The 21,029-nt window shown below is 34.9% G+C and overlaps 1 protein-coding gene across 1 annotated transcript; it reads right to left on the reverse strand.

The window, feature by feature from the left end:
• Nucleotides 1-17,570: 17,570 nt before the first annotated feature.
• LOC131071903 (gibberellin 20 oxidase 1) lies at nt 17,571-20,366 on the reverse strand. The gene is made up of 3 exons (XM_058007873.2): nt 19,364-20,366; nt 18,047-18,368; nt 17,571-17,951 (listed from the first exon to the last, which is right to left on the reverse strand). Exons 1-3 carry the CDS (start codon nt 19,909-19,911, stop codon nt 17,694-17,696), a joined length of 1,128 nt encoding a protein of 375 aa, XP_057863856.2. The 5' UTR covers nt 19,912-20,366; the 3' UTR covers nt 17,571-17,693.
• Between the last annotated feature and the right edge of the window lie 663 nt (nt 20,367-21,029).

Raw genomic sequence — 21,029 nt, forward strand, 5'->3', positions numbered from 1 at the left:
AGGAATAGGATAGATGAATTAATTAATAAAATATTTCAATTAAATTAATTAATAGAAAGACATGAAATGAATTAAATAAATTAATCTTTTCAAATTAACTATTTAATAGAAGAATAATTATTAAATAAATATAAATATTTATTTAATTGCTCATAGCCATTTTTATGTGTATACAGTATTCACAATTCTACATAACCCGCACGGGTTTTGAAAAACAAAAAGTACTATTCACAGTTCTACATAACCCATACGGGTTATGTAGAACTAAAACCATTATTTTGTGTTTCACAAAACTCGTAGGGTTATGAAGACATAATATTGTATGCTTGTAAACTTAGCATTTACTACACATATGTATAGACATACATATATAATATATGTTTATGTATGTATATATGCATATCTATAGTTATATATACATATATTTATATAGATATATGTATATATGTTTGTATACATGCATGTCTCTCTTCTTTTCCTCTCTCTCGTCTTCCTTCCCCCATCATAGTCTCTGTCTATTCTGAGCCCTAATTATCCTCCTTGATTTCTATCTCATCTCTCTCCCCCTCATACTTCTCTCTCTGTCGAGTCTCTCACCCTTTTCTCCTTCTCTCTCTACCTCATGTCTCTCACCCTCTCCTCCTTCTCTCTCTCTCTCTCTCTCTCTCTCTCTCTCTCTCTCTCTCTCTCTCTCTCTCTCTCTCTCTCTCTCTCTCTCTTAATCCTATTCTCACCCTCTCTCCCTTCTCTTTCTTTCCCTCTCTCTCTCTCTCCCCCTATCTGTCTTCTCACTTCCTATTTGGTTCCTAGTTCAGGTTATGCAGAACTAAGGCCAAAACTTCTAGTTCTGCATAACCCACGGGTTTTTAAAAAATATAATGTTCCTCAAAACCCATATAGGTTTTGAATAACTTTTTGTTTTTTTAATTGTTTTTGGCTAGGCTTGGTGTTACCAAGCCTAGCACGTTTTTGAATTTCCTGAACATGCATGGGTTATGCAAAATTTTGTTTCTATTTTGCATGTGGCCACTTTTATGTTCACCATCTTGGTGCACTTACCCATTTGTGAAGTTTCAAATCATGAACCATCTGAACTAAGGACACACATGAATGTCCCAAATACTCTCCAAAATCTGCACAACATTAAGAATCAATTCTAAACCAATACAAACTAGAATCACAACTCTACAATACATAACCAATAGAAAAAACAATCACCACACTAGATCACATCTCGATTAAATCACCTTCCAAAATATTGAAACTCATACCGAATCAACTAGAGATAAGTATCTCAAAACCCATTAATCTACATCAGCACATCTATAGTAAATCACCCAAACCAACTCTCTATAACACAAGAAACACAGGAATATGTTTTGATTAAGTAAAAGCAGGTATTTGAAAGGTACCCGAACCTTGTACAAACTAGGAAAACAGATCAGCTATAAAAAGTGCCTAGTTACTTCAAAAAGACAAAATGACCCATTGATAGGGATCAGCTAACATAACATAACATTAAAAACCCGGAGCAGACAGCAAAAGGAAATCACGTAGACAACAAAAAGACAGAACCTAGGACACCAACTAAAATCTAAATACTATTCATAATTTCCTCAGAGTGAACAACCATTTGTTTCATGTTGTTTGTTGATGTCTTCAAATCCTCCAACTCACGACCTTTGATGTCACCCTTAATCTTTGTGTTGGCTCTGGTCCTCCTTTCATGACCCTTCTTGTCCAGCTTCTCTTTATCACCATCCTTCTCGGCATTGTTCTCGAACTTGTTGATAAGGATGTTCATGTTGTCCACTGACGATTTGAGAATTTGGAAATTTTGGTCAGCAATCTTCTTGACATTGTGTTCCAACCTGTCAGTTCTGCTGCCGAAATCATTCATTTTGATTTCCATTTCCTTTCTATCTCCCATCTCATTGACCTTTTTTTCCATAGCTATGATTTTTCCAACCATACATTCAATAGCTTCTGCATTATGCAGAACAACAACCAATTCTTTAACATGTTCAGCCAAGGGCTTGTCACCAACCGCAACTCTAGCAATAGCCTGCATATCTGTTTTCAAAGTATTGATATCCTTCACCATGGTCACGATGGTCTCACAGAAGGCCTTAACAGTATCATTGTCACCACTGCCACTTATATCCCCTTTATCCTCCTTATACAAACTTGTGGTATTCATGGCTTCAATGTTGTCCATAACGGGGTTGCCCTCCCCTTCTTTATCCTGACTCTCAACCTTCTTGTTTTCTTCAGCCTCCTCCTCAGAATCAACCAGAATATGGTTGATATCAGAATTATTACCCTTTTTAGTATTCTTTCTCTGAACCTGTTTTCCAGTAGCTTTCCCTTTCTTCTTTTTAACAATTTTTTTTGTCAAAGGAGTCGATTTCAAAATCCGACATACCTGATTCCACAATAATCCTTCTCTTATTGGCCCTATTCCTCCCTTTTTTGCTAGTTTCTTCTGATTCTCCCTCGGTCTCCGATTCAAAATTAAAACTGCTAGCTTCACTCTTTGTTGTCACATCTCTTGCATTTTTGCCCTTAATAGGCTTTTCAATGCACTTCCCCTTGAGCATTTTATAAACCAGGACCATAAGCCCCTGATGGAGGGCATGATCACCCTTAGGGTCCTTCTGGATCTCCTTTATAGTATGATCCATTGAGCATGCAAGGTAATAGGGAAGGCTAACCTTTTCCCCATGACGAAAATGGTTGAGTAAAACGAAGTGATGCCCGTAGGCTCTGGCAAACCTACCATCTAAGGCAATGTATTCAATAGAAGCGAATAAGACAAACCTCCATGGCCTAGAAATTCTCTTTGGGGCATGGTAGGAGTTTTCAATTTTAATCATCTTTCTCCTCTCTTCATCCATAATAGGAAACTTGTCTGCTGCTTTATCTGATATGCCTTTGTCCCTGTAAAATTTCATTCCCTCGGTCGTCATCCCCATGGCCTTGGCGATGACCTCTTCGTCAACATTCATCATCTGGGATCTGATAAGAATTTTGTCATTTTTCCAGTTCTTGATGAAATAGCTAGTGATTATGGGATCTTTCCCACTTAGCCATTCCATGAAAACATTCAGACCCCCCTGCTGAAGGATATCCCACACATCTTTGTTCTTTCTCCATTCAGAGCAGGAAGTAGGTTCAAATCTTTTCTTGTTACCTCCCATTTTTCTAGCACCTTCCTTGCAATTCCTTCTCTCAATTTAATAGCCTCTCCTCTTATTTATGTGGTTATTCAGTGATAACGCCCAGAATCCGTGCCAAATAATAATGATAAGACACCTATATAAATACTCATTATCTTCGAGAAAATCCTGCATCGAAAAACACAGGAATATGTTGACTTCAATAATAACAACACATTCCAACAAATTTCCAACAATCTCCCCCTTTTCCATTGATGGCAATATATGAACATGAAAAAACTGTCAATGCAAAGAAAGAAATCAACTCCAGCAATCTCTCCCTGAGATTATGCACACATATCTCTCTAGCTCAGATAGATAAGGCAGTTTTTCACATGCTTCTCTCCCCCTTGACAACAATGCCAAAGACATATACAAATCATTATCCTCTCCCTCTTACTAGATAATCTCTCCCCTTTAGACACACACTGAACAACTCTAAACAACTAAACCACACATTGACTACTCCCCTTGAATAGCATCACCCACTCATCAATCCAGATATCAGGATAAGACTATGAAGTCCACCGGATCGATGCAACTCAATGCATCAGTTCACATCAGGAGGGGAAATCACTCCTAACTTCTCTCTCAGATATACAAATGTATTTGTAGGCAAAGGCTTAGTAAAGATATCTGCAATATGTTCCTTTGTAAATACATACTCCAATCTTCTTTCTCATTCACCTTCTCTCTCAAGAAATGAAACTTGATTGATATATGTTTTGTCTTAGAATGTAACATCAGATTCTTATAAATATTGATAGCACTAGAACTATCACAATATCTAACAGTAGACTCATTATAAACAACTCTAATAACCTTCAGCATCTGCTTCATCCAAAGTACCTGAGTGCAATTGCTAGCAGTAGCAATGTATACAACTTCTGTGGTAGATAAAGAGATATCATTCTATTGCTTACTTGCCCAAGGAACCAACTTCTTTCCCAGAAAGAATGTTGCATTGGTAGTGCTCTTCCAGTCATCAACATCACCTACCCAATCAGCATTTGTATAAGCATTTAAAGTGAAATCATCATTCTTTGGATACCACAAACCATAATCAATTGTTCCCTTCAAATATATGAATATCCTCTTCACAGCAGTAACATGACTTTCCTTAGGATTATCTTGAAATATTGCAACAAGACATACAACATTCATAATGTCTGGTCTAGTCTGAGTCAAATATAGTAGTCCACCAATCATAGATCTATACTATAAGGTCTAGTTAGCTTTTAGAGATTCAACATCTTTTTTCATCTTGCATCCAGTCACCATAGGAGTTCCAATAGGTTTGGAATCATCTAACCCAAACTTCTTCAACAATTCCTTCACATACTTTGATTGAGATATGAAAATGCCTTTGTCAGTTTGTGTAATTTGCAATCCCAAAAAGAATTTTATCTCCTATCATAGACATCTCAAACTCTTTTGCATATCATCAACAAACTTCTTACTCAAATCATCACTTCTTCCAAAAATAATGTCATCAACAAGGACTTCAACAATCAAAAAATTATCATTATCAATCTTGAAGTATAAGTTACTATCAGCAGTACCTTTAAACAATCCCAACTTCATTAAATACCTATCCAATCTAGCATATCAAGCTCTAGGGGCTTGTTTAAGTCCATGCAATTCTTTCTTCAATCTGCATATCATGTCTTCTTCATCTGTCAATGAAAATCCATCTAGTTGCTCAATGTAAACTTCCTCTTCCAATTCACCATTCAAAAAGGATGACTTCACATCCATCTAATATAGCTTGAAATTATTATGAGCAGCATATGCAATAAATAGTCTAACAGCTTCAGTTCTAGCTACCAAAGCAAAAGTCTCCTCAGAATCAACACCTTCCATTTGTGAATATCCTTTACATACTAGTCTTGCTTTGTTTCTAATAAATTCTCCATCTTCATTCAGTTTATTCTGGAACACCCATTTAGTACCAATTATATTTTTGTCTTTAGGTCTCGGAACAAGTTCCCATGTATTGTTCTTCTCAATCTGATTTAATTCTTCTTCCATAACTTTTACCCAATTTTCATCTTTACAAGCTTCAACAACATCTTTAGGCTCAATCTTGGAAATCAAACATGTTTCTTCAACAATAATTCTTCTCCTAGTCATCACACCTTTATTTTTATCACCAATAATCTAATTCTCTGAATGATTTAATCCTACATACCTAGGGGTCTTCTGATTATTTTGATTTTCAGTCTCTTGAACTTCTTCACTACCAGCAACACCTGAATCTACTATTTCTTCTGGATCACTCTGCTTCATGCTTGGAGTCTACACTTCCTTTGAAGTAACATCCTGATCATCATATTCATATCTGCATGCTCTGATTTGCTTCTCATTATTCTCATCAACCTTCACATTTGCACTTTCCACTATCTTTCTCAGTCTTTTGTTGTAACACTGGTAGGCTTTTCTCTTAGTAAAATATCCCAAAAAGATTCCTTCATCACATATTGCATCAAATTTTCCTATATCCTCATCTCTTTTGATATAATATTTGCTTCCAAATATTCTGAAATATCTAACAGTAGGAATATGACCAAACCATAAATCATAAGGAGTCTTACCAAAATCACCTTTTATATGCACTCGGTTGAATGTGTACACAGTAGTGCTAACAGATTATCTCCAATAGGTATGAAAAACATTTCCTCCAATCATCATAGTTCTAGCAATATCTAAAATAGTTCTATTCTTCCTTTCAACAACTCCATTTTGTTGAGGGGTTCGCAGAGCATAAAACTGTCTCCTGATTCCATGCTATTCACAAAAGGAATTAAACTCACCAGAGGTGAATTTTCCTGCTCTGTCGGATCTTAGACACTTCATCTTCAATCCTGTCTTTGTTTCTACTCTAGCTTTGAATATTTTGAATTTATCTAGTGCTTCAGATTTCTCCCTTAGAAAAGTGACCCACATCATTCCAGAATAGTCAACAATCAACAACATAAAGTATCTGTCACCCTGCAAGCTTCTCATTATAAAAGGACCACATAAATCAGTATGAACAAAATCTAATAACCTATTAGATATATGCAATTTTCTCTTGAATGAAATTCTTGTTTGCTTTCCCAATTGACATTCTTTACACACCAGATTAGTAGGCTTTACTATCTTAGGTAGATCTCTAACAACTTGAGTAGAACGTATCTTAATCATCCAGTCAAAGTTAACATGACACATCCTTCTATGCCACAACCAACTCTCATCAATCTGAGCAATCAAACAACTTTTCTCACCAGCATTCAGATGAAAAATATTACCTTTAGTCTTAGTTTCTGATGCAATTTCTATACCAGAGCTATTCAAGATCTTACATTTCTCAATCTTGAATTGTAATCATATCCCTTGTCAACCATCTTGTCCAACACTCAAAAGATTATGCTTCAAACCTTCAACATATAAAACATCATCAATATTATGCTTACCATCAAGAGAAATAGAACCTCTACCACGGATTACACAAGCTTTGTTATCTCCAAATCTTACTGCAATGCCATCATACTTCTCCATATTCACAAATTTACTTTTATCACCTGTCATGTGATGTGAAAAACCATTGTCAATCAATCATTCATTTTTCTCATCAATCTTAGCAGCCAAGGATTTCTCTTCAACAATGCAGCTTGTAGAATTAGTAGGTACCGAATCATCTTCCTTGATAGGAATGGACACAAATTCATCTTCTGAATTCCCTTGCTCAGACTCATCATCTATCACACCTTCATCAACAACATAATAACACTTATTTTGATATCTATACTTGCGATTAGTCTTGTAAGGCTTATCATACTTTGACATTCTTTTAGCTCTTTTAGGACATCTAGAAGAAAAATTATCAATCTTATTGCATGAAACATATTTCAAAGGTAACTTTCCTTGATACTTACTGGCTCCCTTAGGAAATATTCTGGCAATAAACTCTTCAAGCTCTTCCAATTCTCTTTCATGTTCTACCATCTCTCTCATTTATCTTTCATATCCAAAAACCCTAGTTGAAATTTCTCTTGGGTCATACTTCTGCTTCCCAAATATAGTAGCTTTAAATGTAGTCTCAATTTTGCCATGTGATTCACCAACCTCGCTCAATTCAAAAGCAGCAAGCTTACCAACCAACATATCTCTTGTCATAGTTATCATAGTCTGGATCTTATCAATAGAAACAACTTTGTGTTTGTAAGTAGGAGGCAAGGATCTCAACACTTTAGCTACAATCTCATCTTCTTTAAGGACTCCACTGGCACATATGATGTTCAACACAAAATCATTCACTTTAGCCATAAAGGATGAAATATTCTCATCTTCTCCCATTCTTAGCAACTCATACTTTCCTTTCAAGCTCTATAATTTAGCAAATTTTACATGTTTATCTCCTTCATACAAGGTTTCTAGTTTCTCTCAAATCTCATGAGAAGTCTAAAATACCATCACATTAGTCATCTCTGCATCATTTAGGACACTCAACAATACTTCTTTATCTCTTATGTTATGTTCTACATCCTTGATCTTAGCTGCAGTAACAAGACCATTTGGAGGAACATTGTATGCATTCTTTGTGATCTTCCAATAATCTTCTCCAAGACAATTCAAGTGAACTTCCATCCAGTTCTTCCATATAGTGTGATTAGTTCCATCAAATCTTAGACCCTCCTTGAAAACAACAACTGCCATCCTGGATCTCCTCAAGCAATTAAGCTCCTTCCAGAGGATCTAGCTCTGATACGAATTGTTGGCAACAACAATGAAGGAAAAATGAGAGGGAGGGGTTGAAACAGTTTTCACCAAACTTAACCAAGTTAACCTCAACTTCAGATCTAATCAGAAACAACAATAGCAAAGATAAACACCACATTAGCAACACACATAACACGTGGATTTTTGACATGGAAAACCCAGTCAAGGGAAAAACCATGGTACCCACAATATGATGATACTTTGCAGTAGTATGTTAAATATTACAATGAGGAATGCACATGCATTCAGGCACACTACCTAGATCTCACTATTCAAAAAAAACAAAAGGGCTACAACCTTGGGAAGGCTCACTTCCTTAAAAATATCAGACAACAATCCAGATTACATGAACTAAAATAATAGCATCTCCAAATGTCTGATTATAGTTCCAATTAAACACATATACTCAAACTCCGCTCTTCACACTTCTGCACACTCTTTCACACTTCTTCTCTTGTCTCCTCTTCTATTGAATGATCAAAACAATATTCGTACATGCAAATCACACCTCTCAAATGAATATTACATGTATTCATACAAATCATCAACCTTACCCTCAAGGTGGGCTCAACACATAAGACCTAATTACAAAATTACATCACATGATACATAAATTAATATGCAGACCAAAAACATATTAGCAAGGACCTAGCATGGACTCAAAATCAAATCCTCAAACATGCAACACCACCAAATATCTATCCAAGATCATCTGCAACACGCAACAACCATCAGTTTGGCCAAAAGGTCGTATAACACAAAGTATACCACTTAACCAATAAAATCTTCAATAACATGCACAATGATCAATGTGGACCACCAAAACACATAGAACACAATCAGAGAACATCAACAAGCAACATGAATTTCATCGCAATAAGAGAAACAATTCAGATAACTAGAATCATCATCGGAGCTCAAGAACACCAACTGACAAACTTGAAGATACGCTTGTGAAGTTCCAAATCATGAACCATCCAAAATGAGGACACACATGAATGTCCCAAACACTCTCCAAAATTTGCACAACATTAATAATCAATTCCAGAGCAATACAAACTAGAAATCACAACTCTGCAATATATAACCAATAGAAAAACCAATCACCACACCAGACAACATAACTCGATCAAATCACCTTTCGAAATACTAAGACTCATACTAAATCAACTAGAGATAAGTATCTCAAAACCAATTAATCCAAATCAGTACATCTGCCATAAATCACCCAAACCAACTCTTTGTAACACCAAAACACAAGAAACACACGAATATGTTGACATCAATGACAACAACACATTCCAACAACTCTAATATCCAACAACTCCAACTAGTGGAAGAGCTAAAACCTAATAATAGGACTTCCTACAATAAACATTCCAATTACAAGCAAAGTAACAATGCATGGATAACTCTTGTGTCTCTTCAACAATGAAGGAATGAGCTCTATTTATAGGAAAAATGAGCAAATGAAGGGTTGAGATTGAATTGTTTGAGAAAGGGTTAGGATTGCTTTAGGAAGTGTTGATCCTCAATCCATGTGCTCTCTTTTAAGCCAATCACATGTTGACAAGTGTCAACAAGGGAAGGCTTGAGAGGAGAGAGGGACAAAGCATTAAATGATTGAAGACTTGAAGGAAGCCATTAAATGAGCTTAAGAGAACTTTAGAAGGAAGCCATTAAAGGCTTGAAGACTTTAAAGGAAGCCATTAAAGACTGAAGAAGACTTTAAAAGGAAACCATTAAAGGGCTTAAAGACTTTAAAGGAAGTCATTAAAGGCTTAAAAACTCTAGAAGGAAACCATTAAAGGCTTGAAGACTTTGAAGGAAGCCATTAAAGGTTTAAGTTGATGGGTTTTGGGCTAACCTTTGGTTTAGGAATGTGCAAACCATTAAAGGGCGATTAGGTTAATAATAGGGGTTTAGGCATGATTAGAAGGATGGTTAACTTGCAACTTCCATTTCCTAGAAGATGCAAGTGGGTGATGGATTTTAAGAATTTAAATAAATATTTATTTATTTAAATGTGAGAGATGGGATTTTAAATAAATGTTAATTTATTTAAATGTGAGAGGGGAGTTGATTAAACAAATATGCTTTATTTATTTAATTAATTGTCAGAATATGTTTAAGTGAATTAAATCAAATAAATTGAATAATTTATTTAATTAATAGAAGAACATAGTTAGGATGAATTAGTTAAATATTAATTTAATTAATAGTTGAATGATGGTTAAACAATCAAATAAATATCAAATATATATTTAATTAAATGGATAGAAATGGGTGTCTACAATTGTATTAAAGGGTGCACCACATGGATGCCAATTCAAAAGAATGATGTGAGGCACAATCTAATATATCATATACAATATCAAAAATGGATCAAATTGATGATGACAAAATGCAAAATGGGAGGCACTGTAGTTATTAATGTTAAGAAGCATTCTATAATGGTGACAAGGAATGGAGTGTAATGACATGATTATATTAAGTAGAACTCTTAACTTTTTAACTTGAATTTGGAAACCATTTATATTAGCAAGCTTACTCATCCTCATGATGGATAATGGAGCACGGTCTGAAATGTTGATAAAAAACTGATCACAGTCAAATCCAAAAACCATCAAATAATTTATCATTGACTTTGAAAGTTTTCTTTCAAATATACATTAGTTTTATTTGATTTTTATTTACACTATCATGACATAACTTTCATGTGTTGTTAATTAATGTTGAGAGACATTCTACAATGGCAAAAATGAATGTATTCTAATGGTGTGAGTGTGTTAACAAAAATTCTCACCTTTTATCTTAAATTTGACAACCATTTACATGTCAAAATATTAATATTAATTATAAACAAAATATTTTCAAAATAAATGCCACATAAAAACAAGATTTGTCTTTGTCAAAATTATAAATTTTAGATAGATGTATAAATAGAAAATAAAAATAAAGATATTTGAAAAAAAATTAATCTACCATTTCATAATTACAAGTATAGTAGATATTTAAAAAAAATATTATTAATAGATATTAAGAATAATTAATTCAGTTGAAAAATATATTTATTAATTTGTTCCATAATTTATTTTAAATGAATTTTTTAAATAGTGATAAGAAGTTTAAAATTTAATATAAAAAAATAGGTGAATTAGAAATTAAAATATAGAAAAAATGTATTAGGAAATATAGTAAAATAAAATAATTTTAAGGTAAATAAAATAGTTCAAATTGATATCTCTTGGCATTTGTTTAGATTGATGTATTGAAGGTATCTATACTAGCTACATAACATCTAACTTTTGGTGTTTCTTCCTAGGGGTGCTCTTGTGCCCTAGTGATGACCAGGAGAAAATAAGGTTGCCAACCTTTCAGTAGTACTAGGTAAGGGCGAGAGAAAATTTAAATTTTATGACTAAGAAAATGAAGGCGAGAAGATGGATAGATGAAAAAGCAATGACTTATGAAGACAGAATGACGTGGCCTGAGAGGTATCATTTGAATCATAAAGGTGTTTTCACTATAATTATGAGATGGCATCACCTATATGATACAGATAGGAAAATGAATGGACATCTCTTCGACAGATAGATTTGGCAAGATTGTGGTAGCTATTTTAAGCTCATTTTTTCAATGAGAATTATCTTCTAGCACGCGTGGGTGTCATTACTAAAAAGGGGAAATTTAATGACTTTCATCAAGCAATGATGGCCTCGATTTCACCATAGACTCAACTAGCTTCTTGAAGAAACCTTTCTTTTCAAAAAATTGTGTCAATAAAATTTTGAAGTGGAAATTTTTTACTGTTGTGGAGTGCGACAGAATGGGAGGCAACAGAGTGAGAATTGAGTCGGACAAGCGTGAGGAATTCAAGAACAAGGCCATTGTTTGGCACATCTGCAAGGAGGATGGGGTAGCCCAGTTCATTGAAGGCATGAATGGATATGGTGAAGTTTTCTCCATGCAATTCGCCTCTTCTTGGGCAAATCACAAAGTGATGTTGGGGGATCTCTTTTGAAATCAATGAAGAGGTAATTGCTAAAGCAACTAGTCTCCCTACCAAGGGAAGAAAATGGAAGAAAACAAGCTAGGTGACAGATAATGAAAGCCTCAACCAATTCTTTAGGGAGGATGAGAATCCTGTTAAAATTCATGGTGGCTTTGACAGGGGAGAGCTCCCCAAACCCTAGGACGAGGTATGCCTGATGATTATGAAATACTTTAATCTGGAGAGTAGGTTTAAAGTGTTCTATTTTTATCATTTTCCTTTGTTGAACCACTCCCTCATCTCCTTTCCTTTCTTCCTCCTCGATTCTTTGGAAAATGTCATTTTGGAGGTTGTTGAGGGTGCCAAATCTCAGAACTGTAAACCTATTCCCATCCACCAGAGTCTTATCTTCCGTTTGTATCACTTTCATTTGGTCCTCTGCCCGTCGTGACCTATTGTGGTTTGTGAAGCCACTAATTCACCCCCCCTTCTCTGAGTGTCCTTGATGTTCCAAGACTTAGCCAAAGAAAGTACATCAAAAAGTCGAAGCTTAGGGCTTGCCAAAGCCCTCCTGAAACCCCTACTCACAAAAACACTTGAGTCTGAAACTATCAAAGGAAAAAGAAACCCCCCCCAATAAAAAGGGAAGAACTTATGCCAAAAAAACCAAACTCGCCATTCATGAGGTGGGCTCTGAAGATGAGGTGGCGGAGGAAACCAATACCCTAAGGAGATCTAATAGGCTTGCTTCTAAGCCTGTTGGAAAAAGGAAAAAAAAAATTATTGAAAATTCGGGGTCAGGAGATAATGTCGATCAAGGCAGTGAGGAAATGGTCATTAAGTGTAAGAAGGTGCTCACAAGAAAGGAGGAGAAAAATGAAGAGGACTCAGAGACGACTAACAACTCAACTCATGTTTCAGACTCTAGTAATGGCTCTATTGACCTTACCTAGGAAATTATGCCCGAGGAAGTGGAAGGGGATGTGAAGATTTCAGTTGGGACCTATGAAAAGATTATGGCAGGGACCTGTTCAAAGTGTGCGAATTTGGAGGCAGAGCTCAACAAAACCAATGGGAGATTAACGAAGTTGGAAAACAAAATGACTAGCCTCTCTAGATTTGGTCTTCGTGTGATGCACATCTCGGCCACCACACTGTGCCTTCTCCAACGAGAAGTGATTGGAAATAATGCCAAAGAGGACGAAAGCTGCAAGGAACTCTACAAGTTCCTAACTGAGGATTGAGCCAATGTGTTTCATCAAGCTGGATGCAAAATGGAAAGAATTGTTGGGGATTTCATCCCTTTTAGTTTATCTTTTTCTGTTTCATGCCATCTTGGCTAGACTTTAGAACTCATTTTCATGATGTTGTTAGTTGCTTAGATAGTTTTCTAAGACTGTTATTAACTATGCTTATATGCTGGCGAAATATTGTTACCACTAGAATTGTTTTGCTATAGGTGTTGTTATTTTGTTATGTTACTAGTAGCTTGCAATTAATGTGTTGTTAATGTGCTCCTACTAGTCTCTAGGTTTTGTACGCCCTATGGGCAGTTGTATGTTTAGGACAATACCCCTATTTTACTGCTTTTAATATCAAAAACATCTAACTTTTATAATTTTCATTTTCTAAAATATATTTTAACATTTTAACCTTTATTTACACAATCATGACATTGCAATCCGAAACTTACAACACAATTATTTTATAATTTTTATTTTTTTTAGATATATCAGCATTTTAATCTTTATTTACACAATCATAACATAACAACCTATATCTTACAATACAGATATTTTACAATTTTAATATTTATTTACATGATCATAACATGACGACTTATACTTTGCACCATAATCATTTCCTATAAATATTTCCATAGTTTGTTTTTATTCTCTAAATACCTACATAGTAGCCATCAAAATTTAACTTTACCCACATATGTTGGGGAGGGAGACGGCTTTTATTCAACTTTTTATTAATTTTTGTTTTTTGTGTGAACAACAACCCCCATAAAAGTGATGGGCTTATAGCCTTGTGATTATATTTTATTATTTTGTTGGTGTGGAGTTTGTCTTGTCTGTGGTGGGAGCTGGATAAATAGACGTCCTACATGTAAATATATTAATTTTGTATTCCAATGCAATTATCTTAAACTATAGTGCACAAATTTCAAAAAATATGCTGATTTGGACTGAAGAACCGTACAACGAAAAAGGAAATCTGAAAGATCCACGTTTCAGACGGCTCTGTTCTCTATATATCTTTGGTGTTTAGCTAAGGAAAATTTCGACGTTAAAGTCATAAACATTTTCTCCTGTCTCTCTCTCTCTTTGTTTTTTCTCCGAGTTTCAATGCAGATCATCTGTTTGGATCTCCCCCCACAAATAAAAGTATTCACAAACAAACTTCAGTTGGGATTCCATGCAGATCTGGATTCATTATCATTTTATTGCTTTTGGATTTGATTGTGTAATCTTTTTGGCATCAACATTTCAGATCACATCCATCATGAGAATGTTGAAGAATGATTGTGATTTGCTGTTTGTGGATTCTATTATTTGAGAGCTTTTGCATCAATGTTTTGGATCACATTCCGTGATCCATCATCAGAATGTAAGTGTGAATGAGGAGAATGATCTGATTCGTTGATGCAAAAACTCTCACACAATCAAATCTAGAAACAGTAAATCATCAGCATTATGAATTGTGGAAATTTAATGTCATTAATGTTTAAGATGTTGATGCAAAAACTCTCACACAGTCAAATCCACAAACAGTGAATCATCAGTATTACGAATTGTGGAAATTTAATATCATTAATGTTTAAGAATGTCAGGATATGTAAGATTATAAGTTACATTCTCTAATGATATATCACAGAATGTGATCTGAAACATTGATGCTAAGAAAGTTACACTATCAAATTCAAAAGCAACTACATGAATTGTGGAAAATTGGTAACAAAACATAAAACACTGTAATATTAACCAAAAACACTGTAATTACAGCTCAAGTTAAGTGGGCATAGAACATCTTTATTTACAAACAAACTTCAGTTGGGATTCCATGCAGATCTGGATCCATTATCATTTTATTGCTTTTGGATTTGATTGTGTAATCTTTTTGGCATCAACATTTCAGATCACATCCATCATGAGAATGTTGAAGAATGATTGTGATTTGCTGTTTGTGGATTCTATTATTTGAGAGCTTTTGCATCAATGTTTTGGATCACATTCCGTGATCCATCATCAGAATGTAAGTGTGAATGAGGAGAATGATCTGATTCGTTGATGCAAAAACTCTCACACAATCAAATCGAGAAACAGTCAATCATCAGCATTATGAATTGTGGAAATTTAATGTCATTAATGTTTAAGATGTTGATGCAAAAACTCTCACACAGTCAAATCCACAAACAGTGAATCATCAGTATTACGAATTGTGGAAATTTAATATCATTAATGTTTAAGAATGTCAGGATATGTAAGATTATAAGTTACATTCTCTAATGATATATCACAGAATGTGATCTGAAACATTGATGCTAAGAAAGTTACACTATCAAATTCAAAAGCAACTACATGAATTGTGGAAAATTGGTAACAAAACATAAAACACTATAATATTAACCAAAAACACTGTAATTACAGCTCAAGTTAAGTGGGCATAGAACATCTTTATTTACAAACAAACTTCAGTTGGGATTCCATGCAGATCTGGATCCATTATCATTTTATTGCTTTTGGATTTGATTGTGTAATCTTTTTGGCATCAACATTTCAGATCACATCCATCATGAGAATGTTGAAGAATGATTGTGATTTGCTGTTTGTGGATTCTATTATTTGAGAGCTTTTGCATCAATGTTTTGGATCACATTCCGTGATCCATCATCAGAATGTAAGTGTGAATGAGGAGAATGATCTGATTCGTTGATGCAAAAACTCTCACACAATCAAATCGAGAAACAGTAAATCATCAGCATTATGAATTGTGGAAATTTAATGTCATTAATGTTTAAGATGTTGATGCAAAAACTCTCACACAGTCAAATCCACAAACAGTGAATCATCAGTATTACGAATTGTGGAAATTTAATATCATTAATGTTTAAGAATGTCAGGATATGTAAGATTATAAGTTACATTCTCTAATGATATATCACAGAATGTGATCTAAAACATTGATGCTAAGAAAGTTACACTATCAAATTCAAAAGCAACTACATGAATTGTGGAAAATTGGTAACAAAACATAAAACACTGTAATATTAACCAAAAACACTGTAATTACAGCTCAAGTTAAGTGGGCATAGAACATCTTTATTTACAAACAAACTTCAGTTGGGATTCCATGCAGATCTGGATCCATTATCATTTTATTGCTTTTGGATTTGATTGTGTAATCTTTTTGGCATCAACATTTCAGATCACATCCATCATGAGAATGTTGAAGAATGATTGTGATTTGTTGTTTGTGGATTCTATTATTTGAGAGCTTTTGCATCAATGTTTTGGATCACATTCCGTGATCCATCATCAGAATGTAAGTGTGAATGAGGAGAATGATCTGATTCGTTGATGCAAAAACTCTCACACAATCAAATCGAGAAACAGTAAATCATCAGCATTATGAATTGTGGAAATTTAATGTCATTAATGTTTAAGATGTTGATGCAAAAACTCTCACACAGTCAAATCCACAAACAGTGAATCATCAGTATTACGAATTGTGGAAATTTAATATCATTAATGTTTAAGAATGTCAGGATATGTAAGATTATAAGTTACATTCTCTAATGATATATCAGAGAATGTGATCTGAAACATTGATGCTAAGAAAGTTACACTATCAAATTCAAAAGCAACTACATGAATTGTGGAAAATTGGTAACAAAACATAAAACACTGTAATATTAACCAAAAACACTGTAATTACAGCTCAAGTTAAGTGGGCATAGAACATCTTTATTTACAAACAAACTTCAATTGGGATTCCATGCAGATTTGGATCCATTATCATTTTATTGCTTTTGGATTTGATTGTGTAATCTTTTTGGCATCAACATTTCAGATCACATCCATCATGAGAATGTTGAAGAATGATTGTGATATGCTGTTTGTGGATTCTATTATTTGAGAGCTTTTGCATCAATGTTTTGGATCACATTCCGTGATCCATCATCAGAATGTAAGTGTGAATGAGGAGAATGATCTGATTCGTTGATGCAAAAACTCTCACACAATCAAATCGAGAAACAGTAAATCATCAGCATTATGAATTGTGGAAATTTAATGTCATTAATGTTTAAGATGTCGATGCAAAAACTCTCACACAGTCAAATCCACAAACAGTGAATCATCAGTATTACGAATTGTGGAAATTTAATATCATTAATGTTTAAGAATGTCAGGATATGTAAGATTATAAGTTACATTCTCTAATGATATATCATAGAATGTGATCCGAAACATTGATGCTAAGAAAGTTACACTATCAAATTCAAAAGCAACTACATGAATTGTGGAAAATTGGTAACAAAACATAAAACACTGTAATATTAACCAAAAACACTGTAATTACAAATCAAGTTAAGTGGGCATAGAACATCTTTATTTACAGACAGAGCAAGTTGAGTTACAACTAGTGGGTACGGAATCTGTCGCAGAAGGAGGTGACAGGGAATTGTGGTAGTGGGACTTTTTGTTTACAAATCAGGATTGGTGTGATCCGAGCCATTCAATGAACGAGGCAAGAGTGTTGCTGTCTGATCTGTAGTGTTTCTGTGTGAATTCCAGAAACTGTAACCATGTGAAATCACGATATTTTCTGGGCTGATCCAAAAGCTGTTGTGGAGGGCAAATGAGCTTGTCGTAGCTAGGGTTCAGAAAAAATGTCAGCGATCGTCGGGCCATGTGTGGGTTCACCATTGCCCTGTGAAGGCAACTTTTGTACTTTCCATTTGATAAAGCCTGCAACAAGAAAACAAAAGAAATCCATGTAAATTCAACCATTCCTTCAGTAAAACTCTTTTGGATTCGTCGTTATGTACATGATTATACTCTACCATGAATGTGTCCCCTATGTTGCAAACGAAAGCGTTTGGATTGGGTCGCACCGACAGCCATGTATTGTGTACAAACACTTCCAGTCCCCCAACTTGGTCCTGATGTAGAATCGTTAAGGACGTCGGATCACAGTGAGGGCCCGTTCCAAATGTTCGAGACGGTTGCCGACAAGGAGGGTAATAGTTCAGCCTCAGGATCGACTTGCTCTCTTCGAAAAACTTTCTAAAATACGTGCGTTCCATTCCCAGGCTTACACCCAGCAACTCTAGGATGTTTAGTGACAGAGACTCCATTGCTTCTGCGTACTTCTGATACACAACCCTGTTCAACAAAACCAGCTTAATCATACTGTTCAACGATTCATAGTCTAAGTTTGCACATGTTTTTCTGAGAATTGGAGCTGGGTAATGACGACCAGATTGAAAAGCTCCAATTTTCCATCATTTTTCTAAGATTGAAGCCAGATGATCACATGGGTAGCATGCAGACGAGTAAAATAAACTGAGACCAGACAAAATTTTCACATATTTGGATTAGATTATCCAAAAAAAAAATTCTATCAAACATTTTGGATCAAATATTCTATGATCTATTATCAGAATGAACAAACAAGAAAAGAATAAGTAAGTTGTTTTCTTCATCAATGATTTTGATCATATATTTTATGATCCATCATCAGAATGAACAAACATGAAAAGAGTAAGTCAGTCTTTTTCCTTCATCAATGATTTCAATCACATGTTATATCATCCATCATCAAGATGAGTCAATGAACAAACAAGAAAAGAATGTCTTTTTTTTCTATGGATGATTTCAATCACATACTCTATGATCTATTGTCAAGATGAATCAAGATGAACAAACAAGAAAAGAATAAGCAAGCCTTTTTTCTTCATCAACATTTCCGACCACATTTTATGATTCATCATCAAGATAAACAAAGAAAAAAAAGTTTGTTGTGTGACAAAAGAAAGTATAAGTAAAATAAACTTTTGATAGGTTTTTCATCAACCTACCTACGACTGCCAGTATAAAATTATCCCATAGTCAAGCTGTCTTGGCTCCATACATTATGATTGAGTTTTTTTAATTAAAATGTGTGATAGTTTAGTTAGTTTATATCAAAAATTCAAATCTCACAAGGCAAAAATTGTTTGTTATAGCAATTCCTCTTCATGATCACCCGGGTAGCATCCATGAGATCTCGAAGAAGTATGAAGGACCATGCGCAGCGAGTAAATCAAGCTTTCAAACACAAGAGTTTTAAGATTATTCATAACAAGTTGCATTCAAAATAGGCAATGCTGCGTTCTTACCCTGTTTCAGAGAAGTGGTAGCCCATGATCATCTCAAGGTAATCCTTAACACCTGAAGGGGCACTGTACTCAAGGGACAGAGTCTCTTTCCATGGAAGCTTAGAAGCAAACCTTCCAGTAAAGGAACTGGAAAAGCCAAAGCTTTCGCCCACCTTACGCTGGGCTCTCTGTTTCTCCTGCAGGTTGAGGCCAAAGAACAACTGCATATGTTGGTGGGCAGCCTTAACAAGCTCAGGGGGAACGTCATGGTTTATAACTTGGAAGAATCCATGCTCAGTGCACGCCTCTTTCACTATATCCAGCACTGTAGCTGAATCTCCCGCCATGAATGCTGATAAATCTATGGTGGGAATATCAAGCCATTCATCTTTACAGAGGGCTGAAACAGAGAGAAAAGTATTGGGGTCCTCTGGCCATTGATATTCAGCAGGAATGCTATCCTGCTGCTGCAGAACACTGGCATCGAAGACTGGCAGAGTTTTGCAGCCTCCCATTCCTGTACCGGGAATTGGGAATGCTGTAGTGGGATTCAACGCCTGGGATGACATGAGGAGATCTCAAAATGATTAAAAAAAGATGAAAACTTTATCAGAATTTATCTGCTTTGCATCGTGGGTGATATTCCTGGATTTCTCTTGATTAAACTAATGACCATTTACAACATGCTTCAAAAAAAACTACAGTTCTGGAAGTGGAATCCCAGGATCCACTAGGCAAATTGCTAGAAAAATCAAAATGGGTGTGTCATAATTTGTTGAAAATTGTTTTTAAGCAAATGTTCTGCATTGAAGGAACAGATGGGATAGGTGAAACAAACAATAAGACATGGAGGCCTAGCCACCTAAGCACTAACTAATTTGAGATTCCGTCCATTCTCTGAAGATCACGATAATAGAAAAACTCAAAGGGCGGTTCAATCGAGGACTCTTCCGATTTTTGGCAAAGATAAGGCAGACAAGATTAGATGTTGTGCTCTTAACATCAACTTTTACTCTGTTTTTTTGCTTGTGGTTGATAATAACCCTCATGTAAATTTGATTTATTCATTGCTCCCACTTCTGTTTTTCTTTTTCCCCTTCTCCCCAGACATATATCATCAGAAACAACACTGTCATGCACAAAGTCTAAGTGGGAGAGTGGGCTTCCCATAACCAAGGCTGCTTTTAACGTTTGTCACAGATTAACTTGCCAGTCATAATCTGAAAATGATAAGATTGCTGATCATCAATATCATCATTAGAATCTGTAATGGCCTCTTTTTAAATCTGTGGGTTTACAGGCTGCTCTTAGAGCTCAAGCAATAAAATTCACTTATCATCATCCACGAGTCAGGCATTGTAAAGTAAATATAAAGTCAAACTATGCCTCATATGGTTTTAATAACAAAAGTTTTAAGCCGTTCATACTTATATTAAAAAAGTCAAAGCTTTTTTAATATATATTCATAAAGATGGAACTTCAATATTTTGTACTTTTTGTTTTGTTTTTGTTTTTTAGTCCATCTTGATTGGTTTATTCTTTGTATAATAATTAGTGTACAAGTGGTTCCCTATTATATAAAAGCTAACACAAAAATCGAACCTAACTTGATTCTATTGTACTAGATGTTGATACATAATTTGAGCCTTACTTTGTTCTATTTGTACTCATTCCTAAGACCAATTAT

Source organism: Cryptomeria japonica, chromosome 7 (assembly GCF_030272615.1).
Source record: "Cryptomeria japonica chromosome 7, Sugi_1.0, whole genome shotgun sequence".
Classification (NCBI taxonomy): domain Eukaryota; kingdom Viridiplantae; phylum Streptophyta; class Pinopsida; order Cupressales; family Cupressaceae; genus Cryptomeria; species Cryptomeria japonica.